The sequence below is a fragment of the Talpa europaea genome, assembly GCF_964194135.1.
Source record: "Talpa europaea genome assembly, chromosome: 11".
Classification (NCBI taxonomy): Eukaryota; Metazoa; Chordata; class Mammalia; order Eulipotyphla; family Talpidae; genus Talpa; species Talpa europaea.
The window spans coordinates 94,132,949-94,159,789 of NC_140078.1; the positions used below are offsets into that span (position 1 = coordinate 94,132,949).

Below are 26,841 nucleotides of genomic sequence, written 5' to 3' on the forward strand. Positions count from 1 at the left end.
GAGGGCCTATTGCTAAGCAATCACTCTGTGGCCAGTTTACTTTCAGCCTGAGCAGAGACTAGAATTTAAGAAGAAATAAGGCAAACTGATCCACAGTGTATGTTCTAACGTTGTATAATGCCACTATACAAAAATAGGATACACTTGCCTCACATCCGGAAAACCCTCTGGGACTTTCAAAAATGATTATTTCAATACTGAATATTTAAATAGGAACAAAAAAGTTTTAAGCAAATTTAACAAATTAGCTTGATCACTAAAGATTTTTTTGTGTGTTTTAACCTAATGTTTTCTTTTTCTTTATTGCAAAAGTAACACATTCTTAAGGTAGAAATTTAAAAAAAAATTAAAAATGGCTTTATTATTTAGCCATTAAAAAATAAGTAGCATTAACATCATTTTGGTATGTTTCCTTCTACTCACACACAGGTGCACTTATGTGGGTGTCTGAAACACTCTGTACCTCCCACCTGAACCCCTACATCCCATCTACTTATTGACAACTCTAACTTTATGCCTGGGCCCAGTTCTATCTTCTGAGCATCAAATTCATATAGATAATTGCCAGGCTACCCAGTTGTCCCGGTTTACTCAAGGCTGAGTCACTTCCTGGGCCGTGGAACTTTCCTTGCTAAAATTGAGAACATCCTGGGCCAACCACCCACTGGATGGCCATCCACCCAAGTATAAAGCTGGATTCTGCTTTCCCACCCCAAACCTCCTGCTCCTTCAATGGCCAGCGCTTAGGGAAGAGTGCCACTGCCATCAGTGTGACCGAGTTAGGAATCAGGGATGAGTTCTTGAGTCTTTTTTCTCTCTCTCCATCCAGTAAGACAGATTCTGGTCACCCCTGCCTGGATTACTTCTATGACTTCTAACCCAATCTCCCACTTCCAGCTGCACCTTCATTCAATCCAAATTCCACAAAACAGGCAGAATTTGACTTCTTGGGATCAGAATCCCAAGAATCCCAATATTCTCTTTCCTGCATAGAATCCCTCGGTGCCTCCCAATGATCTGGGGATAAAAATCCAAACTCCTTAACATAACCTCCGGGTTCTGTTTACCTCACCAGCTTTGCCATCTCCTGGACTGCATGGAGGCCTCTTCCTGAATACATTAAAATGCTGCAACATCAGCATATTAATGACCAATTTCTGTTCTTTCTTATGAAACTTCAAGGTCCTGGCTGACATGCTATTTCCTCCCAAGGAGCCTACTCAGAATCCTGGAAATATTTTATGTTCTTTATAAAAAAGTTTATGTAACAATTACACACCAGCAGAATTTTAAGACTTGTCGGCTAAAAAAGTCTTCAACTTACTAGGAGATCCTGTTATCAGACTGTTATCTCCTCAATACCCTTAAATAAAAAAAAAAATCAACAAGGGGCTAAGTTTCCTGTCTATTTAGGTCAACAGTGGTTTTCTACCCTGGAGGTACATTAGAGTCACTCTGGCAGCTTTTCAGAATTTCTGATGCTTTGGGCTGATACCCAGAAATTGTTTAATTGATCTGAGATTGGGGTCTAGGAATCAATTAGGAATCAAATGCTCCCCAAGTGATTCCAGTACGTAGCCAAGGCTGAGAACCACCATCTTAGTTAGGCTACCGTGTGCCTCCTGGGATTCACACAATGCTGCCCGCCCATCTCAGAGACACTAAAGATGCTGCTGACTACAGTCATTCTCAATTGTAGGGGGTGATTTTCTCCCCCAGGAGACATTTAGCAATGTCTGGAGACATATTTGGTTGGCATAATTGGGGGTGTTACTGGCATCTCGTTGGAGTGCTGCTGAATGTCCTATAATGCTCAGGTCGGCCCCTTATGTCACTAGTGCTGAGGTAGAGAAATCCTGATGAAGAGACCAGGTCAATCCAAGGCTTCCTTCTAGTTTTAAAATACTTGTGTCAGTGACTGGCTGAGGATAAATCTTTGAGTACCATGAGGAACTAGAGTGATGTGGGCGGATGAACAAGCCATTTTGGGAAAGAAGGAAATAATGGATACAGAGAGAGAGAGAAATTTTAAGGTGGAGATGGGTGGACTGAGGAACACCTGACGCTACTTCTTCCATTTCAGTGACTCTGTACTGGAGAACCTGGACTAGCAGCATCAGCAGTTCTTGGGAATGAGTAAGAAATGCACATTTTCAGGTCTCCCGCCTGGCTGAGTGCATCAGGAACTTTGGGCCTGGGGCCCAGAAATCTACTTGAACAAGTTCTCCAGGAGATTCAGATGCACACTCAAGTTTGACAACCTTGTTCTCGATCACACACCACGCCATTGTAAGGTCAATTGGAATACAGTCTTCCAGAGTGGGTTTCGTTACAGGAGTAACAGGGGTGAATGCACTGTGAGAGAGCTTGCAGAGAGGGTCAGCTGCTCTACGGGGGTGATGAGCTGGAGGTAATCCTTCCTGAAAAGCCCATTTAGTGATTTTACTCTTTCATGAGGCAGCTGTCATAAAGTGTTTTACATGACAGAGCAACCATGCATGCTGTGTACTTGGAAAATAATATTTGGCTAGACTTTAATTGCTGAGGAAAAGGGAAGGAGGAAAAAATAAGACAAGTCAGCTGTAGAAAAAAGTTTTGGGAATCATTACGTAGCAGATGGGCCTTTCTTTTCTCACCCACTCCAAGACTTCATTGAATCCTGCTTGTCCTTCTCATCTGACCACCTACCCCCACCCCTTCCTGATTTTTCCATTGAAAATCTCAGACCCTAAAGGTAAGCCAGTATTTGTCATCTTCGTACTAGACTTAGTCCCTGCTATTTCAGAGATGGGTTTGAAGGAAAGAGAATAACCAACTATGAACTATGCCAGTGAAATGAAAGGATATTTGGAAAGCCCGCATGCTGATTTTCTTCCCATTTCCTTTCTGACAGGAATTTGTTCTCCACAGCAATGCTGTGAGAGGTAAGAGAGGCCAAGATATTGGCTCTTCCTGAATTTCAGTCCAGCCTCTCATTCCTGAGGGATTGCCACCCCCAGCCCCTACTGATTTCTCCTTCACCCAACTATTCCTTTCCTTCTTACAACCTTGAAGGACTGATAGGACAGTGACTTTGAATTCAAGGGAAAACAAGTTAGGAGAGGATACAGTACAATGATAAATAGACTGCAGTAGGGTATTCTCCAGACACTGGCAATAAAGAAAATTTTCATAATAAATTTATGTTTACCTTCAATGAAAGGAAGTGTCCCAGATCAAAAGTGATATGGATTAATAATAAACTAATCAAGTGTCAATACGTATGAGGGTAAAAAGTGGACGAGAGGGGTGCTTTTCCTGGAGCTTTTTAAAGAGCAGTCTAATAGTAAAAATTTAGCAGGCTGTCCCCTATGAGATCTAGATACTATCACTGTGGGCATGCGTATACACCCACCCAAGCACCACCCATCATTAGGCTGATATGTATCCACTATATGTCAAGCACTGACTGAGGGGCTAAGGATACAGAGGTGAATTAGGGAGGCTGGTTCCTTTCCTTGGATTTTGGTATTTGCATTTCACTAGAGGAGACTAAACATGATGATTACATATGATGATAAGTGCCATGAGAGATGGATGGGGTGATGCTATGGAAAATGGCTGAAGGAATGCATGTGTGAACAATGAAGTCTGGGAAGGTATCCTGTGTGGTCAAGTTTTGGCCTGACACCTGAAGATGGGGGGAGGGGAAGGTGAAGGGGGACAGAGGAGAATTTCAGACATAAATCAGGTTCTAGAAATGTGAACTTGAGGAGCTATTTGAGCCTACTAGGAAAAATTATCCATAATCTGGAAATAAGTCAAGATATGACTACAAGTCCTTTCAGTGACTGATGCTCTGCCTAGCAAAACACCCAAAGATGATTTATTTTTCTCTAAGAATGTACCACTGCTTGATTTTCCTATTTATTATTTATTAATTAGGAGCTCAGACTCTGTGAAGCCACATTTAACTTGTATATGACACAATGATTTCTGTCTGGTAGTAAAGATAGTTCTGAAGTTCATGATTTATCACTGTGAAGGACATCAGTCAGTTTTGTATTTATTATAAAAATCTTAGTCCTGTTTAACCAAAGGAAAAAAAAATGGTGTAAACCTGGTTCCTCAAAATGCTCCTGGAAAAGTTTTATCATTTTATTGGTTTTGAGTTTAATGAAATCTTTGACACATTTCATTTTGATAGTTCGATAAGAGTCATGTTTTTAAGTTTTGAAAATTATACTCTGACAATACTCACCACAGCTCAAATGTGGGGCCTAGGATCAGATTTAATGAGTTCACAAAGTCCAAGAATTATCTGCATTTTAAAAAGCAAATATCCTAGGGCCTCCCTGGTGGCGCAGCGGTTGAGCGCTGGGTTGCGAAGCTGCCCGCAACCTCTGCTGCGCCGGTTCAATCCCTGGCTGCTCCCCGGCCACCAGAGGAGGGTCCCACATGGCGCGCAGACCTCTCCTGCCACCCGCTGCTCCCCTCAGCAGTGTACTTCAGTCCCTCTGCCTGCTCTGCTCCCCACTCTGGCTCTGGTGAATTCTCTCACCCTCCCGCGCTTCTGACTGTACCCAGTGCTTGCATGTATGTATGTATAAATCAATCAATCAATCAATAAATCTTATTAAAAAAAAAAAAAGCAAATATCCTATTAATTCCATCAGAACTCCAAAGTGGTGCTGTGTCAAACTGTTGATGGGGGTAGAATTTCTGAAGACCCTTCATATGTCATTGCCTTGATTTTTCCAAGTTTAACAAGTAACTTCTTTTTAATCTGCTTTGAAAATGTTCAGATATCAAGGAAGGAGTAACTTGCATGGGGCATGAGAATTAGTTTTTGTTAATTTACTAAAATGTTAGTAAATTAATATCTTCGTCTCATGATGTGTAAATCTGCCTCATATATGAGTCAATTTTCCCAGGTCCCATCAAGTTTGAGTGACTGGATGAGCGCCAAGATATGGAAACAGCCCAACTGCACAACAACAAATGAATGGATTAAGATGATGTGCCAAGTATACACACAACGGAATACCACTTGGCCAGCAAAAGAAGATATCTTGTCATTTGTGATAATGTGGATGGAACTTGAGAGGATTCAACTAAGTAAACTAAGACAGAAGCAGAAAAGGCAAATACTGAATGATTTCAATCATTTGTAGAGTATAAAGAAAAATCAGGCAATAGAACAAACAAAACAAACCCTTAGACTCTGACAACCGAATAGTGGTGACCCAGGGAAAGAGATGGGGAGAGGATGGACAGAGTGAGTGGATTGGTTGATGGTGGATGGTGACTGACCATTCACTGGTGGGTGGAGAGTTTGAGCAACTGCACATCTGAAGCCTATACAGTGTTGTAAACTAAGGTTATCATAATGAAAAGAAAAAGAAACAAAGTTTGAGTGACTGGACAAAGTCAAGTTCTTTTATAAGAAAAGAAGTTGGAGGCCACACAGGATAAAAGGGGAGCCTGGCAGGAACCCTACTGTCTAAGCAGCTTCTGTAGGTAAATGAGGGGCCACGCCCAGCATTCTTTGCTAACTCCATGAAGTGGGGGACCTATTACCTAGAAAAGAGTCATTTCTCTTTGCCTCGAGGAATCGCTATATAAAAAATTCTTCTTCCTAAGAGCTAGTTCTCTTAAGGTTTTGTTCTGTAATTCTACTGGAAAGACTTCCCGGGAAGCAATACCCAGGATGGCTGCAGATTGCAATACTTAAAAACAAGAAACTCCCATTTAAAGTTTAAAATGTGGGAGAGTGGCTAGATGCTGTCCAGAAACTGACTCAGTGCACAGGCCTCTTGGGATGTCAACTCAGTTTGTGAAAACAGCAAGAATAGGTTTAAAAACATTTCCAAAGTGCAAAAAATAGGGGCGGGGGCAGGAGGGGAGGGATTGGGGTCAGAATGGGGGGGGGCTGCAATTGTATGGGGAATATAAAAATAAAATTTATTATTTAAAAAAAAATTGAGATCTTGAAGCAACTGTTCAGCTTCAGTGTTAATGAGGTGGTGCAGTGGACAATGAAGCAGTTCTCTGCTCTATCATTGGTCCCACTAGCACATGGCATCCTCTGGACAGAGTGGGGAGCCCCATTGTTTGAATTACGCCCTCTAGCTGCACGGGGAGGGAGCTCTCAAACTTGGTGCTCAGGGTATTCCTTCCCCTTTATTATTCAGCAGCTTGGTCCAGCTCCTAGTTTCCCCCAATATCTTCCCAGTAGCCGGTTGACAATCTTAATTTTCAGAGCCAAAGTGGGCATAAAGGGGCTGAATAACCTGAGAAGACTACTTCTTACCGCAGCAATTGCGACTTATTGAGAAAAATGCTCTCCCTGATGGGCAAATATCCACTTCCGGTGACCAGCAAGCTCCCTCTTCACTCTTGGATAGAACACTCACTGACTAATGTGTACTTGGTGCTGTTAGTTCAGAATTCCAAAGTATCTCCCAAAGGGGATTTCTTTAGTTTTCTGAATAAGTCAAAGACAGAGCATGACCATGGACAATTTTTCCACAAAAGAGTTGGGCAGAGTGGTGCCACCTCTTTCATGCTCTTCGCTCCTAACAATGCCAGGAAGGACTTCCCCTGGACCCCTGAGAGAAGGAACTGGGGTGAGAAAGCAATCAGGAGCTGCTATGTCCTCACCCCAGCTTGCTGAGAGAGCGAGGGCCATGCTAGGTAAGTGTGCCTGGGGTGGGAAGGAGCGAACACGGCTCAGCAAGGTGATGTCAAGCTGCTGCTTCATAAGGGGCAAGTTCAGAGTCATGTTACCAGGGAAAAGCTTCTCTTAAAATTTTGGTAAAAGACAGATCACAAAAGCTACCATTCTCACTCTCTGAAGTGCTTAACTCTGTGGCATTGAATATTCACAGTATTGAGCAACCACCACCACCATCTATCTCCAGAGTTTTCCATCTTCCACCCTGAAATTCTGTACCTCTTCAACATTTACTTCTGTGGTTCTTTCTACAGCCTTCCAGGTAGTGTAGAGTGGCCATATGATTGAGTTCTAGAAAATGGGGTATAGGCATCTGGCTGCAAATTACAACGAGGGCCTAAGTGATGGATCAGCCACAGGTCAGATGCAGGCTGGCTTCCGGCATCTCTGCCAGGAGAGGCAGACATCAACAGAAAGCTTTACCTCTGACTCTTAGGTGAGCAAGAAATAAGCTTCTCTGGAATAGGGCTCATTGTTACTGCAGCATTGTTTAACCTAGGATAATTAAAGGGTTGAATGTGATAATTTAAGTGAAATATCCAGCATAGTGCCTGGTCTCTGGTAAATGCTCAATAAACATTAGCTGTCTTAATAGTTAAGAGCAAAAACAATAAAACATGAGATGGGTTTAAACTAAAGCTGTATTATTAGCTGTGTGATGTTAAGCAATTTGCTTAAACACAGTCTTGAATTCCTCATCTGTGAAAAAGCAGATAACACTAATGAAAAAAGAAAAAAAAATCTCAAAATTAAGAGAACACATAGCTTTCCTCTCATTTGGAAGCTCTTCTAGTCCTGCCTGATTTAACACTATTTAAGCTGGTTATTGCTTTTCCATGCTGCCATATTGATGATGGATCTCAGCAGAGGCAGCCTGCTGGGCTCAGGGGTGCCATTTGCTTAAGTGGAGTCAAGAATTCCTGTGCCACGGCTGAGCCAATGCAGAGACACCGCGATGAGTCTGCAATTGTTGGTAATTACAGGACATTACTAGTGTGAGTGAACTATTGACAGGAGCAAAACCAGCAGTCCTTCAGTCCAGAAGGCCATAAGCAAAGCCCTTGCACTCTAACAGATCTCAAGAAAACATAATAGGACCAGGAATCATCCATGTCCCCCCCCCCTTTTTCTTTCTGTCAAGTATAAGTCAGGTAGAGAGGGACGTGAACTTGCTTTTAATTGCTGAGAATGTCAGGCTCTTTATTATCAGTGTTTCCAATAATACTGAACAGTTGGCCATGGACTCCTCAATTTCCTGTCTGTATATTGTACCAAAAATTAGGCAACTCTAGTGTCACCCATGGGGGATCTAATCACTAAAGTCTCTTCTATGGATGCGAAATGGGTCACGGTCAAGGATTAAGGTCTGGAGCTTGGATTTGAGGTGGAGTTTCTGGTTCCTTCCTTCCAAACAGAAAAAGTCAGAAGAGTTATGACAATCAGGATAAAACAGAAAGAAAACAAATAACATTTCTAGGTGTTTCTGATAGATACTAAGATTTCAAACCAAGATCTGTACCAGTGGTTCTTAATCACAGTGATTTTACCCTCCAGATACATTTAGCCATGTTGACATACCCTTTTGGCTCTAAGGATGGTGGGAGTGGAGAACTACTAGAACCGATAGCAAGGGATTCAAACATCCTATAATGCACAGGACAGATATCGCGACAAAACCCTGAGGCCAACGGTACAGCCGTTGACATACTGAATCTTCCCTTTTCCTTCCAGTATAGGTGATCACCACCATACATGCCTGAAGCTGTTGCTCTTGTCCATTCTGCTTATGAGTTTACGCATGAAGGTCCAGATAACCATGTGTCCTGATTTTGGCATGAAAGTTCCAGATATTCCAGTGAAATATCTGGGTTCTTACAGGAGATATTAGGGACAGCTCTGAATTACTCCTCAAGAAAGAGTTTAATCGCAAAGTCTACACAGTGTTGTTTTAAGCAGAGATATCTTAGTTCATATTTCAAAGGCTGGGACTAGCCATCCAGACAGCTTTCTAATCTGATTGATAACACTGACAAATCAAAATAATTATATTCATCAGAAGACTTTTGAGGCAAAAAAAAGAGTAAGGAAAAGGGAAAACTACAAAGACAAACATTGGCAGTGCCCAGTTAACAGGTTCTTGGGGGTTGAGTGCCCTGAAAGAGCTACATGAACGTTTAGTCTGAAGCATGGACCTATATCCCCACCATGTAAGTAGATGCCCAAGTGTTAGGACATCTCCATTATCCAGCATTACCCTGGCTCTATTTCCAGGCAATCATAGGAACCTTCTGGCAACTGTCTTCTCCATGATTTGTCTACATGGAGAAAATGCCCTGATGAAGCTGATATGAATTCTGAGTCTGCTTGATGGTCCAGTTTCTCACTGAATGTGAATCAAGTGGCCTTTCGGCTTACAGATTGAGCTTATGTAGTCATCATGAATAGGTAGAATTAATGCTGGGACACTGACAATATGGCATGTCTGGACCCCCACAATGCAACTTTTCTTTCAACTTCTATATTCCCATGATACTTAAAAGCACCTGTGGTAAACTGTAATAACATTATATATGATTCAAAGGTTTGCGATCACACCTCTTCAGACATATGTTACCCCTCCTAGCACCAAGGCAAACACAGTCCCCCATCACAGGCACTGGGTCCCCTTCACAGCCTGCCATGACATTTTATAGCAAATTCCACCAAGAGATGGGGTCTATTTCCTCACCCCCCAAATCTGGGAAAGTCATGTGATATGCTTCAGACCACAGAACAAGGAGCAAAGACCTCACGTGCATTCTGAGACTTGGCTTCAAGGGCCTAGTATTCTTTCTTGCTTTTTTAGAACGAAAGTCACTATATGCAAAAGTTCACACTACCATGCTAGATGATAAGAAACAACTGGAAGGACCTCCCCCATCATTCCAGATCATGGCCAAGCAAACAGTAGAAGCAGAGCTGCCCTGCTCACATGCAGCTGAGTCCAAGCAAGGCCAAGAGATGGACCTGCCGACGCACAGAATCATTGCCTAAATAAATGGTCACTGCTTTAAGCTACTTAATTTTGCATAGCAGGAGTAACCTGTTATGCAACAACAGATGATTGATACAACAATATTGGTGTTTTTAATAATGCCCAATTACACGCTGAATTGATTGCCAATCTCTCTAAGAAACTATAGACTTTGCCTCTTGACATAAGACAATTGATATTCATTTTGGGTGACCTCTTGACCTTCAATGATTAGCAGAAGAAATTGCCCCTGCTTCTACCATTGAGATGCTGAGATTTGAGTAAATGGTACAGAAAAATTGGGGGTTGCCAACATTCACTTGAGGAGAGAGAGGAGGATTAAATATATAAGCAATTATATTTCTTTGGACATGGACAGATTTCTGACCTTCAGCCGGCGGTCTGGATCTCCACTGCATAGAGAATTCACCGATACTTTGAATGATTTCCAGGCTGGGCTTAAGTTATTCATCACGACCTGAGAAAAGAAAAAGAAGAGTGGTGCTAGGGGGGGAAATGCTTGACATTTTCACATTGCAACATAAAAACTGTTTGAGAAGTATTGTCACGCTTATGAAAAGAACAACTGTCTGGAAGAGGTGCCTTAATGAAAACTTGGGAGTAGTAAATCTTTTCAGGAGGCCCACTAAGGGCATCACTAAGGCACAACTTCTGTAGTCACTGCCCTGGGTGTTGTCTCACGAATAGTGACAATAATATTGTTCAGTATGTAGATGCCATAGGTAATCCCTCCTATACCCACCTGAGGGGGCTGGAACGAAGATGTGTTGCCTCTGACCTTGATGAAGAATCCCTAGTTCTGTAGGACTATCCACTTTATGGCATGAATTCTCTTCTACTGAGGTCAGCACAGGTAAACACTATTTACGTGTGTAAGGGGTGTGGCTCCCTAACTCTACTGCTAAAGAATTGAATGGTCTTTGGTAACCTGTGACCTTGAGTTAGAGCAGACTGCAGATTAGAAGACAAGTTTCTAGAAGAAAAATCCCAGGAGCATATTTACACCAGCTCATTGCCATCTTTATTAAATATCTCAGGAAGGCACAACAGGAGAGGTGAGCAGTGTGACAAATTCAGTGTATAAGATAGTGAAACTCTTTTAAAAGCAGTTTACTCAGCATGAACTTGGCTAAATCTTGCCCAAGAGTCCCTATGAGTCAAGTCTTATCCTGCTATCATTATGATTCAAATAATTCAATTTGGTTTAGGATGTACAAGTATTTGCTCTGTGCCCAGGAAGGTACAAGAGAGTCTAGGACAGAAGCTCCCAAAGGGCAGTCTTGGGACCAGCAGGAGCTACATCACCTGGAAACTTGGTAAAAATGCAAATTTCTAGGCTCCACACAGACCTTGATGGGCCACTGAGGTGATTATGATGCGTGAAATTCAAGAACCTCTGCTCTACGGGGACACACACATGATTTAAATGAAATTCTGTCATATTGAGTTTTCTTCCTATGAAGTTACAGTTGGCAGTAGTCCTAACATTGTAAAAAAAAAAAAAAAAACAAAGTAATTCTCTGTCTAAAAGGCATAATTACTTTATAAGTGATTCCCTCTTCTACAGGGCTCCTTAATATAACTATGAATTATTGACTGTATCACAGATTCTTTATTAAATTTATTGTAATCCATTAAAGTAGAAAACTAATGTTCCTGGGTGACTTTGTTTTGTACTCTGATGACTTGGGAATGATCAAAGTGATAAAGAGAAGAATAGTTACATAAAATTGCTTGGGTTAATTTAAATTTCTCAACTTTATACAAAAATACTGAGAAGTGAAGCTATCTCATTGCATTGCAACAATTTTGGAAAACTCAATAGCAGATCAAAATCTCAACTGGAAATTTCCTCTAAGATTCAACTCTAGGTGTGTGTGCATGTTTATGTGCTTCTCCCAAGAGAACAGTATTGCCTGATACTTACTCATATTGACTTAGTAAGGAAGAGGGAAAACCAATGTTATGTTGTTCTACTCATTAGAAAACTGTATAGTCCCATTTTCTGTGAGACTCCCGGAGCCCCTCAGCAATGGGGTATGGGCACAGTTCTAGCAATTTGGGGTAAATTTATCACTATCCATCATGAGAAGATGAACACTGCCAGGATCAAGGAGAGGAAGATGTCGGGAGAGAAATCCAATAATGGGGCTTCTGTCTCCTTACACCTTGCATGTTAAAGCCTTCATTCAATGTCTAGAGCAAAAGCATGAATAGAGACCAATTCCAACTCTCCCAATGGTTACTTACTTCTGAAAGAAGTCTATCCCATCCAAGACACCTTTTTTTTTGTGAAAAAGACTCTATTTGGTGGTGGCAATGGTGTGTCACTCAAGGATACTGCCCTGTTGCAACTCAAACTATTCTCCAGGGATTAAGTTCCAGAGCACCACACTGTACAACAAATCTAGTACACATACTACTTACATTTTAATAACATTCATTTATTATTTTATTAAATGCCAACTATATACCATATGATATCACATACTGTACTGACTTATAAATAAGAAAAAATGGACACTAGGGTGGGTTTTTGAGTGGGGGGGTGTGACAGTGGATAGTGGGAGTGTGGAAGAAGTGAGGATAAGATTTGAAGTCACACGGAGAAAGAGGAGGGAGCATAAGGGGGCGATGAATGTGGACAAGTGGCTGGAGACAGGGCAGCTGCTGACAGGATGGGCCTGACGATGACCCAGTGCATGAGCTTTCCCTGAGGAGGCAGGTTGGTTTCACCAATGACAGTGAAACTCATGGTCAAATAATTCAATTCAATCCTAGCTTTACCCCTTGCTAACTGTGAAACCGGCAGAGCCCAAAAGTGCAGTTTCTAATAATAAAAGTCAAGGGATTACTGTGAGAAAAAACTAAAATAATGCACACAAATCACTGTGTACAATGCTCGTCACTAAGTCAACACTCATGAAATGTTGACTAGTATTCATAGTGTCATTATTAATAAGTTGCTGTCTGTTTGTACTGAAAGCCAACAATGGAAACCTTGGTGTGAAAAGTCTTCTTTTCTAAATTGAAAAGGAGAAAACACAAACAAAACAGAAGCAACCCAAGTTACAACAGAGTTGTCTTGAGGTCAACAAAGACTCTAGGTCTGAGTTCAGAGCAACAGACATTAAAAATGTAAGGGATTTCTCAAAACAAGTCAATTTATCATCTTAGGAGCCAAGATGGCATAACTGAAAATCACTCTTCTCACCTCAGTTCTGTGCACCAGCTGCTGAGTTGCATCATCATTCATACGAAAAATTTCCAGGAACGGGTCAGATTTACTGAAGAAATCCTAAAGTAAATAAATGGAAATGCATTTATTCCCTACACACACACACACACACACACACACACACACACACACACACACTTGATCCAACCCCAGATTGTGTACTCCTGGAGCTGACCCTTCCCTCTTTTGTTATTCCTCATTGCCCATTGCAAGCTGGAATGAGCAACATCTTCACTCCAAGTCTTTGAGCAGTTAGTACTTCACGGATTGAAATCCAAAATATTCTACATAGATCAATTCAAGTGGCAGCTCTTTGAGGAGTAATGTATCTGTGGTCTTAAACAAGTTAATCATAATTATTGTAAAGTCAGGTCTGATGAATGCAATATCTGGATCACCCATGGGTCTATTTCTATTACCTGTTTCTTGGTACTGCTTCTTGGTGTGCTTGCTAACTTTATTAAACAGATAGTCTGTAAGATTATAAGATTATTAAAGATACAGACTATAGATGAGTCATTAGTTTTTGGCAAGCAGTTAGAAATGGAGACAGTCACCTCAATCCAATTAGATTGAGCCACTTAGACATTGGTTTCCTCAAAAGTCTTTAAAGGTCCAATCTATTCCTTTCTTCCAATCTAAAGGGTTCCAGTTGAAAGGCTGAATGTTATGAGTGCTATTTCCCCTCGTAAGCTTTCAAAGTCAATTTTTATTTGTGAGACTCTCAAAGCTTTTGTTTATCTCCATAATCTCTTGGTGCTAGTGTTTTTTTTTTAATTTCTTTTTATGCTTCTATTTGCTAATTAGTGTATGCCTTGGGATGATAAGACACTTGGGCTATTGGGCTAACTCCATGCTCTGAAGCATCTATGAATCTTTAGCTCTGAAGTCCTGAACTTCTTGCTTCCTGAATCCCAGGAGTCTATCAAAACCTTTTCTCAAATTCCCTCTCTTAGTAGTTATTTTCTGCTAGGCTTCAACCTCTCTGTCCAGGATGTTTTATCAATGAGCCCCGTGGAAAATCTGACTAGAATGTCAGAATCACTTTAATGGATTTCTCTTCTCTTCAATTTCTTGGCCCCTCAAATCTTGAGGGCTTAAGGTTCTCAAACAGATGTCTTTCACACCTTTTCCCATGTTTGTAGTTGTCTTCAGTGGGAGAATAGTGCAAAACAAACAGAAGCAGACCTATCCATATTTTTTTTTTTAAAGGACGGAACCAACCACAATGGTTTATTTTATTTTATTTTTTTAAGATTTATTTATTTATTTATACAAGCACTGGGTACAGTCAGAAGTGTGGGAGGGCAAGAGAATTCACCAGAGCCAGAGCGGAGAGCAGAGCAGGCAGACCGACGAAGTATACTGCTGAGGGGAGCAGTGGGCAGCAGGAGAGGTCTGCGCACCATGTGGGACGCTTGCCCAGCGGCCAGGGATCAAACTGGCACTGCAGAGGCTGCGGGCAGCCTCACAACCCAGAGCTCAACCACTGCGCCACTGGGGAGTCCCCCATATCCTTTTTTTAAACTTGTTTATTTTATCCCAACAGATCATATGGTCTCAGAGAGCAGAACTATGTCTTATTTTCCTTTATTCTTCTACCATTTCCTTAGCATCTCCCATAGTGCCTAGGTTTTAGTGGTGTTTAATGAATGTATGAATGAATACATAAATGAATAAATGATAGAAATGCTGGTACACAATAGCAGACAAGCTGAACAATAGCCTTAGTCAGCACATGTTTATTATGTATCTCATCAGATGATTATTTCTCCCCGAAATCTGGATTCTATTAAAGCAGGATGAAATCTACAGTCTCCAGTCTTCAGCTCAACAAAACAATCCTAGTGGGTATACTGATCACAGAGCTTTTGTGTCTCATATTTAAATACAAGAAAGGATAACACCTGGTCTCAGCCCTCCAAAGTAGGGTAGTGGTAAGAGAATGCACAAATGAACATAACCTAGGACCAGGAAGAAAGGAAGGAGGGAAGATAAGATAGGAAGAAGATAGATTGGAGGAAGGCAGAGAGGGTGGGATTTGATGGATTTTGATTAGGAAATATGGCTGTGAAGAGGATATTTATAAGGAGGGAACAGACTAAATGAAGGTTTGAAAAGTAAGCACAGCGGGGGCCACACCAAGTAGCTTAATTCCACGCAGCCCTGGGGTGGAAGAAGTTGGAGATGACACTGGCAAAGTCAAGTCCAAGAAATGAATGGCTTCAGTGCTCACTGATGCCTTTGCAATTGCCTTAGCATCTGTGGGAAGCCACTGAAGGATTCTGAGTAGGAACATAACATGAGTGGCTCTTTTGTGAAGACTATCAGCCTAAAAACACTGTCAGATATCTTTGAAAGGGAAGAGAGGGAGGTGGGTATCCATCTTCCTTTTTGCTGTCCTCTCCACCCAACTAGGAACCAAACACCATGCTCCACCCAGAGAGTGGAATATTCCATTCCACTCTACTTCAGAAGATGCCAGGTTACCACAGTCTTCATCTGGTCAAGAACCCAAAATGGCTCCTTTTATTAGTAAGTCTACCCTGCAAAGCTCTCTCTTCTCCAAAATGGCTCCTGAGGCATGATTCTAAGCTGATTCCCACTGTGCATTCACTTAAGCCATTCACCCCTGGAACCTATGCCAGTTTCAACAGTCACCTTAAAAAATTGGAAGCTCCCTCTCTGGAGACTCCCTTCTCTAAAGGATCTGGGCTGCACTGGCTTATTCCTAGGTGCCCTTGGGCCCTGGAGCTTTAGGCTTTATCTCCTTAAATAGATTGCTGGTGACTTAACATCTTTGTCAGTTGCACTTGAAAATTGCTGACCACGGTGAAGGAACTCTATCAGTTATTTTTTTCCTTTTATTGATAATTTTAAACTTTCATTTTTATTACTTCTATTAAAAATAAAAAATAAATATATGACAAAAATAGAAAGGAAAAAACAGTCCATTAACCCACCCATAATTCCCCAACTATCAATTACATTTTGGTAAATACTTCTCTAGAATAGAGATAAAATTTTCTTTTCCTACTTTTTTAAAAAATACACATTTGTAAACATACTCTGTATGCACTTTAGTGTCCTATTTCATCTCTTGCTGGTATATTGCAAGAAACTTTGAAAAGCACTATGCAAATATCAGGGGTGTTTAATATTGAGAAGATATCTAATTCCTGAGGGGGAATCCCTCAAAAGTAGCTAAAAAATACCTTAAACATAGACTTAGAAATTCTTGGCTTAATAACAACAGCTTTGTTGTTATCTAATTGACCTCAATCTGGAATTTTCAGTTTTCTTTGCTTGACCATAAGCATGAAGATGGCCACTGGGACAGTTCAGTGCAATGAAGATTAATGATTCAGATATCTTACTGAAGTTTTGCTATGATGATTTTTTTTTAATAACTGGAAAGCCATATCATTCTGACCTTTTAGTTCAACATGAAAGGAATCTAGTCTACAGAGGGCAATGAGCAAACAGTTGAGGTTTAGAATCAGAAAGCAGTGGATTTCCATGACAGTGATCTTGAAAACCAAATATTGGACTAGAAGACAATGTCTGAAAGATTCAGGATCATATCCAGACTCTAGAGCATAGTAGCCTTGTGACTTTACTATGCTTCATCTATAAAATGGAAATAATGATATCTGCATGAGTTTTGAGAATAATGTAGATTAAACACCTGCCAGCTGGTATGTTGTAGATACTCAGTAATTGTAACTTGCTATCATTGATGCAGACTGGACTAATTTTCAAGCAGGCATACTTGAACACAGAGAAATCACAGCACAACAGGTCAAGGTTTAATGCTGTTTTAGAAGAAGGTCTATCAAACTGCTATGGGGAGCAAACTGGTTCCACTGTCTGTTTTTATGAATAAAGTTTTATTGGAACACTGCCACACTCATTTGTTTACATATTAACAATGGATGTTTTTAAGCTTCAAAGGCAGAGCTGAGTCGAGACAGAGACCATATGGCCTGAAGGCCTGAAATAATTACCACCTGGCCCTTTATAAAGAAAAGTTTGCTGACCTCTATTGTAGAGACAGATTTCTTTGCTTATACAGTGCCTAATCTAGGAGAGTGAGAATACTAAAAACGCAGCCTATAATGATTACTATTATAAATGTGGACACCATCAGTGTGAGAGTCCTATACACCAATACTTTCACAGGAAAAGAAGGAGAAAGAGTATTTTGTTTCTCACAAATCTAATCTATTCATATATTTATTTATTGAAATCTGCCTCTCAGATTTCAAGGACTCTGAATTTCCATCTCAAGAGCAGTTCAAGGGCTCTGTGCTGCTGGACAGCATTGGAAAGGTAAGTTAAAAATAACTTTCTAGCAAAAAAAAAAAAAAAATGGTGCATTTCTCTGTCTCTGTGGCTTACAGATGTACTCAGTGTTCCCTGCTCTTCCCCATGACAGTGGTTCTCAAACTCAGGCAAGGACATTACAAAAATGGAGAATTATAGACCAACATCCCTGATGACATAGATGCAAAAATCCTAACCAAAAAGCTTAGCAAACTGAATTCACCAATACAACAAAAGGATGATGTATCAGAACTAAGCAGAATTTATTCCAGGGACACAAGGATGGTTCAACATCTGCAAATCAATCAGTGTAATTCACCATAGCAACAAAAGATTAAAAAAAAATCCCATGATCACATCAATAGATGCTGAAAAGCCATTGACAAAATTCAACATCCATTTATTATGTAAAAATCTCAAAAAAATGCAGATAGAAGGAACATATCCCAACACAACAGAAGTCACAACTAACATCACTCAATGGTGAAAAACTGGAAATTTTTCCTCTAAGATCTGGTACAAGACAAGGATGTCCACTTTCACCACTACTATTCAGCACAATATTAGAAGTCTCAGCTAGAGCCATTAGGCAAGAGAAAGTATAAAACTGGGAGATGAATAAAACGATCACTATTTGCAGATGACAAGATAATAAACAGGAAATCCTAATGATGCCTCTGGAAAATTACTGATGGCCTCAAAGAGCTTTTGTTAATGTGGGTTATAATGATCAATATTTATATTGTAAATTTAAATTGAGATTTAAAAATATTCATTTGTTATGCCATTTAAATAATCATAAAAACAAACCCACTGCACCAGAACCAAAACAGCATCTTAATGGGAAATAATTCATCACTAATAGTGAGAAGAATGGCATTAATTTACATTTTTGAAAATCAATTTTACTGACTGGCTTGATAGAAGGCAGTGTGTTCTCATACCTGATTTTTCAGATATTCAGATTTCAACCTGTTATGATATTAGGCAGCGTGTAGCTTCTGGGCAGCCACTGTATGCATATGACAGGATGAGAGTGAAGAAAGAAAATAATGTGTTATTATGAAAATAGTTTTGACCTCATGTGTTCTCCTGATAGGGTCACACTTGAGGACTGCTACCTACACAATAACCTGTTCTTCTTTCCTCTCTCGCTTCCTATTTCCCAGAAACACATGGAAATGTTATCATATCATCTACATCCTGAAACTAATCCAACTTCTATTCATAAACCGTCTGCTGTGAAGGAAGGTTTAGGTTTTAACTAAACAATTTTATAAAGTCCCTCTGTCACTAATTGCATGTATGTGTGTTGGGGGGAGGGATGCCGTGGGAAGTTATTTCACCTCTTTGAAATATCCTCATCTGTAAAAAATGGGTTAGACCAGAGGCTTTTTATCCAAGGCATTTGGGTACCTGGGGGTTACCAGAGTTACTGCAATGGGACTGGGATTCCAGATCTCCTGTGACCGTCATCTGAATTGGATGTAGAGTATTCCATAGTGCATTATCATAGCGTAATTTTTCAAATGTATACAGAAATCATTTGCTCTCAGGATAGTCATTAGCAGAATTTTTTAAATTAAGAGCTCTATCTACCTCATAATGACTTTCAGTCATGATATATTTTCTCAATTAAGCTGTAAGTTCAATTGCTAACATGTAGGTAGCTACAAAATCATTTAATACTAAAAGCTAGAAAGGTCCTCCCTGAGAACCTCTAGGAATTATTTTTCTAGTTGTGACATGAAATAACCTTATTCTTCTTCTATCATAAAAGTACTGTGGCATTCTGAATTTTCCAAAGGTGACCACCACACTGTCTACTCTCTGCACTCTGTTTTTCCACAATATGATTTTGCCACTCCCCTGTTAAGGCGTGGTGTCTAACTTCCTTCTACCTGATTCTGGGCTGAACTTATGGCTCATCTGTAACCAACATAATGTGGCAGAAGTGAGGATGCATGATTTCAAAGGTTATATGAGAAAAGGCCCCCAACTTCCACCTAACTTTCTTGGGATGCTCTCGTGGGGGGAAGCCAGTGACCAGAGAGGAAGTGTGACACCCCAGGACCACCATGTCGGTACTCTGGTTGACAAACCCAGCTGAGCCTAGTGAGGGTCATGAATGAAGCTAGACTGGACCCCAGACAAGCTCCTTCCCCAGCGAGTGCCAAGGGGTGTTCAGAAGGATCAGGAACGCTGCCTAGTGGAACCCTGCCTGAAGTTCTGATCCTTAAATCCATGATGTGTAATAGAACAGTCGCTAATTTAAGTCAATAAGTTTTGAAGCAGTTTGCTTTGCAGCAAGAGATACCCAGAGCGACAGCATTGTGCCCTTGGGTAAGTTGTCAGACCCTGCTGAGCCTGTTTCCTGAAGAGGTTGTATGAGGTGGTGTCATGGAACCATCTTGTACGGCACAAATTTGCTCTCTCACCACCTGAGATCATTCATCTTCCAGTCCAAACTGGGGCAGGGGCTTCTGCTTTGTTCTCAGCAGAGTTTGGTGCTCTCTGGGTTACTAAGGAAACCAGTCAAGACCTGAGTTCTATAGCCCTGGGATCCTAAGGGTTAGCAGTAGCAGGGCCCTGGATAATCACCACAGTCAAGGGTGGGAGGGCAAGCTTGGACCCCCGGGGTCCGAGTACTGCAGGGGGCTCTTTCAGTTTTCTGAGAAAATGCTCATTTTTTTCTTAAAAATTTATTTATTTATGCATACAAGAGCTGGGGTACAGGCCAGAGGTGTGGGGCGGGGGGTGAGAGGATTCACCAGGGACAGAGTGGGGAACAGAACAGGCAGACTGACTGAAGAAAACTGCTGAGGGGAGCAGCAGATGAGCCAGGAGAGGTCTGCTGTGCTATGTGGGTTGTTCCCTGGCTGGCCAGAAATCGAACTCATGCTGCAGTGGCTCCACTTAGCTTCATAGGTTGCGTCTTAACCCTTGCGCCACCAGGGAGGTCCTGCAAATGCTCATTTGAATGAAGGGAAACTCTTCAAACACCTAGAGCTGATGGACCCACTAACAAACCCCCAAGTCTCCTGCACTGTAACGTAAGGTAGTTAGAACATTAGAGGTACTTCAGAGACTCCTGAGTGGAAAGAAGCCATTATAAGCCATTAAGTGAATAGCTTAAAACTGCTACACACTGACCCAATGGCTTCTAATGGGAAAGGGAAGATACTGCAGAGCAGCTTGCTGAATTATTCTGAAACTTGGGGTGATGATAGGGGGAGGTATGGGAAGAGCACAATAATCATTAGGATGTGAGAGTTAAAAGCTCACACCCAACTGATACCAATGCAGATTGCATTTCCTGGAACTTAGTTGAACACGGGAATGTCAAAAGGTAGCAGTTTGTAAGTTTCACACACTACTCAAGACACCAAAAAACCCCCAATATAATTTGTTCCCAAGGGTAAAGAAGTCTTTCCTGATGTAGGCAGAATGAATTACCCCTTACAGAACACAGTGATCATACATCACTTATCACATCTTGTCATGGCTATAGTATTATTGTGTCATTTGTTGTTCACGTTTATTTTTCATTTAGTTAGAGGGTAAATTCTAGATTGTGGGTCTGGGAGTGATTGAAAGTGTATCTTCTCCCATCATCTCAAGCATAACAAGCACACCACACAGTTTTGGTAAATGAAGGACAAATGAATGAGGAAATGAACAAATAAAAGAGTAAACTAATGCATGCATAAGTGGACTGAACACTTTTTAGGGTGAAAAATGAGCTGGACCTGATTACAGGCTGCTTTTTAAGACTTTAGGGAGTTGCTTGGGATGTTATTTACCTTTTCCAGCTTAAGGCCTGTAAGCAATTGTTTGAAAAAGTGGCATCACAAACCCTCTATTCTCAAAATTGATTTAGGAAAATAGGTGTGCATACATTTACTGACTTAAGGATATGGCTGAGGGAAATCACAGGTATATGAAGAGGCAGGGAAGACGTCCCCTCTTTTATTTATTTATTTTTTTTCAGGGATGGAGATTGCAGAACCTTTTTTGTATGTCCAAGACCAGCAGGGTCTATAATGGATGGAAGTCGTGAGATGCACTAGGAAGTCTACAGGTGGGAATGAGACTGGCATGAACTGAATATCCACATTTACTGCTTACTAGGAGGGAAGGGTGGCCCTGAGAATGGCTTTGCAGATACTCCCCAACAAGGAGAGTGACTGCCCCAGTTGCTGGGCTCTGAAATCCATCCTGCGTTTGTACCGAGGTCCGGCTTCCCACAGCACCCCAGCTCGCAGCCAAACACTGAGTATGCAGAGGATATGAAAGCAGGTGTGGGCCGTGTGGGACAGATTTCGGCTCTTAGACTCCTTAATGACCTTCTGGAAAGGTCCTTAGACTGCCTGGTGATGTGGAAGAGTCTCCCCCGGTACCCCACCTTATCTGCCTCTCTTCTTGCTCTGGGTCAGACTAGCATCCAGATCTGTCTGCTCTCCCAAACTCTCTCTCTGCATTCCCTACAACACAGGTGTTTCTCCTAATAAAATTCTTGCACATTTAATCTTGGCCTGACGTCTGTTTCTTAAAGGATCTGGACTGACATGGAGTAAACTTAGACAAGTTATTTATTTTACCTATGAATCTGTTTCCATCGCTGCAAAACTGGGTTAATGGGACCTGTTACATGGGAGTTAGAAGAATGACTAAGTGTGATACTACATGAAAAGCTCTATTCTCTATACCTGGCAAATATAGGTGTTTAATAAATGTCATTTTTCTTCTCTGTCACATCTTCTCTTTTCCTTTGAAATGTCCCTAATAATAGAGCTACATCATATTTACCTGTGTACATCAATACCTACCTGTGCATTTGGAAATAAATGACGTCTTAGTGTAATAAATTGTCTTGTTTTAATTACAGTTCCTCTCCCTTCTCACTAACTGCTTCTCAATTTGGGGGAAGTCTTATTTTTCAGGTCTCTCTGAAATCTTTGATCTATTTAATACTGTGGGTTGAAAGGGAAAAGTAGCTGCAGGGGGAAATCTGATTAAACTTTGTGTGCTAGCTTTATTACTTCCCTCAATAAGGTTAATACCGGACACTTTACCTTGTCATCCAATTTCCGTGCATTAAATGCAAGTTCAACGTAGTCATCATTGCCAGATAATTCTTCAGCAATCACCTGAAGGAAAAGCACACATTAGCAGTAATAGCAGTTGGGCTGTTCAGCCCAGGCATTCATGAACAAATTTAGCTCCCATTTGGTCAAAAATCAACAAAGACTGACGTTTCCACACAATCTCAGTGAGCAGGACACAGCATTTCCCACTGCACAAGGGAACTCCCTGCAACAGTAAACCACTAGATTTCACTATGTTGAGACGGGGGTGGGGGCAATGTTTGGAACAGCAGTTAGGAAGAGCTTCTCTCCTTAAAGGTCACACGTACTGAATGACACCTCCATAAATAATTATGTATGTTTTTCCTCTGGGAAGTCACAAAGAAGGGGGAGCAATATATTTTCCCTACTGTTTTAACAAGGAGAGGATAAGCAGATTTCTAGCCCTTTCCAGACCAATGCTTTAATAAGGTCATTAAAGAGAAAATGTTCTTTATTATTATTTTTCAGAAAAAGATTGTCCCTGGGCTTTTGGAGATAGACATGGGAAAAGAAGGGGGAAGAGAGTCAGAAAGGGGGAGAGAGAGGAAGAGAGAAGAAAAGAAAATTAAGATAGAGAGGAAATACTTCTGGGATCTGTGGAGGAATATCCAAGATTGTCTTAGAGAAAAAATGAAATGATGAGGTTGGGGAAGAACCATAGTAGGGGCATATCTGGGTCCAACATGCCTCGGCTGCTCTGGATGGGTGGGTTTGGGCGTGGATTTTAGAGTACCATTGGGATCTACCAAGACCATTTGAACCATTTGTTCATCATGATTGAATGTGACAGTCAAGAAAAAGCCTTGATACAACTGGGTCATTTAAAATATTCAAGCAACAAACCCAGGTAAGTTCTTGTAAGAAAGATCACAACGTTTACCACTGGGAAGCCTTTTGAATTTTTCCTTTAAACTCTTTTTAACATTCAGGTTAAAAAGGAATGTTCAAAGGAACTTAGGAGCTTTGCCTCCAGGCAATTCACCTACCTAGCAATTCAGATTCTCTTGTACTTTTTTCCTATGTGGTTTATTTTTTTTTTCTTGGTCCAAACAGCTAAATGATTAGGCCACTTTCTCTACTTTTCCCAAGGATCCTGATAAAAGATGCCAAAGTTTCAAACACTGGGGTTTTTCGATTTGAAAATTTCAGCTTGAAATCTAGAAATCTAGCACTGCCTAAAAGAACATTCTGCAATTGCAGAAATGTATTATAATTCCATAACCTGTGTAAGATAGAAGCTTCTAGCTACCTGTAACTACTGAACACTTGATATGTGGCTAGTCTGACAGGGGGATGGATATTCGTTTTTATCACAATTTAAATAATTTTATTTGTTTAAATAACCACCTGTGGTAAGTGATTACCAAATAGGACAGCATAGCTCCAAACTATTATACCAATGAAGAGAGTTAAATGCTGGGCTCCTCAGTCTTAGGCAACAAACATTAGATTATATGCTACTAGAACAAATTTTTGATTCTCAAAAAACTGAGAGGGAAGGAGAGGTAGCTTTGACAATTTAAAACCCCTGGACTATTCCATCTTCTTACTGTATTCAGCAACTCTATCTTCATTCCCTACCCCCAGAGCATATATTAAAGAAGTGTTTCAAATGGCTGACTTTTCCATTTCCCTAGGGACAGATGGGTCCAAGCTGCAAGGGCAGGAAAGAGAAAGAAGGTAAAAGGGGTAACTTGAATAGCTGAGCTGGGTGGCATCAACTCCCAAAAAGCAGGGGATCTGCTTCCCAAGCATGTGTCCTGGACCTGCCAGTTTCCCATGGGCACAGCTGGCGACTGTGTAGGGAGGACTTACCGTGATGGAGGATTTCCCTGCTGTGTTGCCATGCTTCAACAAAGATTTGGACAGTTTTCTCTGGGAAACAATCTGCATAAAAATAAAAAGTAGAGCTACTGGTCAAACAGTCAGAAGTTTATTTTAAAAATTTTCCTGGACAAAATTCAGCAGTCACAGTTTGACATGAATTTGCAACATCTATAGTCCTTTATTTAACATTTAACATTTAATATCTATCATTATTCCCGTTCTTATTTCCTCTGATGGCTTGTGAGGTAAGAGAGTGAGTGCATGAGGAATTAAATCTAATTTAGTTAACTAGGAGGCAGCTTAATTGCTGCTGAAGCATTTACATCAGAATTAAATGGAAACTGTTGGATGTGTACATTAATATAAAGTAGGTGAAGTTTCAGGAGGAGTTCAAATTAGTACTTAAAGCTCTGTGCAAAGTGGGGATGGGGTGCAGGGAGGGAAAGAAATTCAAGGCCTAAAAATATACCTTCAATATGTATAACCTCTAGAATTCTATTTTTAATATATTAATTAGGAAGCTATGAAGTAAGTCATTAGGAAATTGATGCTCAGACAAGCCAAGAGGAGTAATTGGGGTCCTCTCCATGATCCTGAATTAATGTACAACATGCAATGAGAACTAAAATCATCATCATATTGGAAACTATTCTGAGCACGATCTGCCCCAACCCTTTCTCCTCTTTTCTCCTTTTTTGATAGAGAAATTTGGCAAGACTTGAGGCCTGATGAGTATGCAACCCAGTAGCCCTACAGAGTAGCCTATGTGGCAAGGAATTGATGTCTACATCAGCAAAGGAGAAAATGAAGACTGCAACAACCACATTAGTGAGAATGGAAGCACAGCCACCCCCAAAATGAGCCTTGTTGGCAGTCTTGTGAGATACCCAATTGTGTTGTCTGCAATTCCTAACACACAGAGATTGTGAGTCAGTCTGATCCAGTTGGAACTGGTTGGATCCAGATGCACCTGGTTTGAGCTAGCTGGAACTGGTTGGATACAATCTGATTGAGTTGGAACTAGTTTGAGCTGGTTGGCTCTGCTTGGATCCTGTTCTAGCCAGTTTCAGACACTTAGAGCTGGTTTTAACTGGCTTGAGCTGGTTTGATCTGATTTGAGCCAGTTGGAACTAGTTTGAGCCACTTGGAACTGGTTTGAGCCAGCTTAATTTGGTTGGAAACTGTTGGATATGGCTTAAACAATTTTTAATTGGTTTAAGAACACTCAAACCAGTTCCAAACAGATCCAGATCCAATTTCAACCAGTACCAACTGCCTACAACCAGATCAAATTGGCTCTAACCAGCCCCAACTGGTTATAGTTGACAGCCTATAGCTGAGTGGCTCAAATAAGCTCAAACCAGATCCATGCAGTTCCAGCCAGTAGACAGAGGAAACTAAAAGACTGACTTGGATCACAGTCAGGTTCAAGGTCCCAGGAAAATATTCAGTGACAGCCTCGGTGACGACTGATGTTAGGGAAAGCCTTCCCCTCCCAATTCCTTTCCCAAGACTTCTGGGCAATATCATGACACCTGGTAGAAAGAAAACCTGCTCAAGCTAAATATTATGCCTTAAGGCCCTCATCTTGGTGCTCTCCCTACATTTCTGATCACCTTGTAATGACCCAAAGGACCCACAATGCTCTTTCAGCACAGTGACCCCTAAGAACTTCAGCCTTATATAAACTACCAAGAAGGGGAGACCTTAAAAATATTTCTAAAAAAAAAAAAAAAACCTTTCAAGAGTTATGCTCTTATGTTGCTTGTTCCCTCTGCCTGGATGACTCATCCCTCAACTGGCAAATTTTATTCATTCTTCAAGATCCATGTTAGAAGTTTGGAACAGTTACTGTGGTCAGAGGAAAATGAAGTCACCTGTGGGGGAAAGAAGGACTTTTCCTTAGCTCCTCACAGTGTATGTTTCTCTCTCTCCCTCCTTTTTGGCTCCTCCAGCAACCCCAGAAGAATGGCCTGGGGACTTGTTAGAAATGAGAACTCTTTGACTCCCCACCTCAGACTTACTGAATCAGAATCTGAAATTTAATAAGATCCTCAGGCACATTAAAATTGAGAAGCGCAGAGCTAGAAAGTGATAATTGCATGTAGAGAACCTTAGTACAATATGATCAAATTTAAAAGAGTTATAGAAAGGGTTTTTAAATTAATCTGTTCTGCTGATTTAGACATATTAATCAGTGAAGTTGTAGGAACTAAGAAAGGTACAATGCTGACACTTTCTCAGATACTCAGGAAAGAAACCATGTTGTGTGTGTGTACATTTTATGTAAATTCAGTACAGTCCTTACTCCCCTGTGGGGACCTATAAAAGGATCACCCTAGAAAGAATGATTTAGAATGACAGGAGCAATGGGTAATCTACTGGTGTGGGCTTCCTGTCTTAAGCTTTCTATTAAGCAGAGTTCTAATTACTTCAAGAGTAATTACAGGTTTTACACTTTCTCTGACTTCATTAGCAAGGGATGGAGTGGAGGGAGAGCTTTGGAGAGGGATTTAAGAACTGCTTCTGTTTTAATTACCCACCTTTGCTTCTGATGATGAGGGTAAGTCCC

The 26,841-nt window shown here is 40.9% G+C and overlaps 1 protein-coding gene across 1 annotated transcript in view; it reads right to left on the reverse strand.

Moving 5' to 3' along the window:
* CPNE4 (copine 4) overlaps positions 1–26,841 on the reverse strand; it is a gene marked incomplete at its 3' end in the record, with an annotated part of 335,804 nt that overhangs the window by 63,833 nt on the left and 245,130 nt on the right. The window contains exons 4-7 of the mRNA XM_084247517.1: positions 24,258–24,329; positions 22,389–22,463; positions 12,964–13,047; positions 10,117–10,206 (exon numbers count right to left, since the gene is read on the reverse strand). Of these exons, the coding sequence (XP_084103643.1) occupies positions 10,117–10,206; positions 12,964–13,047; positions 22,389–22,463; positions 24,258–24,329 (321 nt within the window). The remainder of the gene's footprint in view (positions 1–10,116; positions 10,207–12,963; positions 13,048–22,388; positions 22,464–24,257; positions 24,330–26,841) is intronic.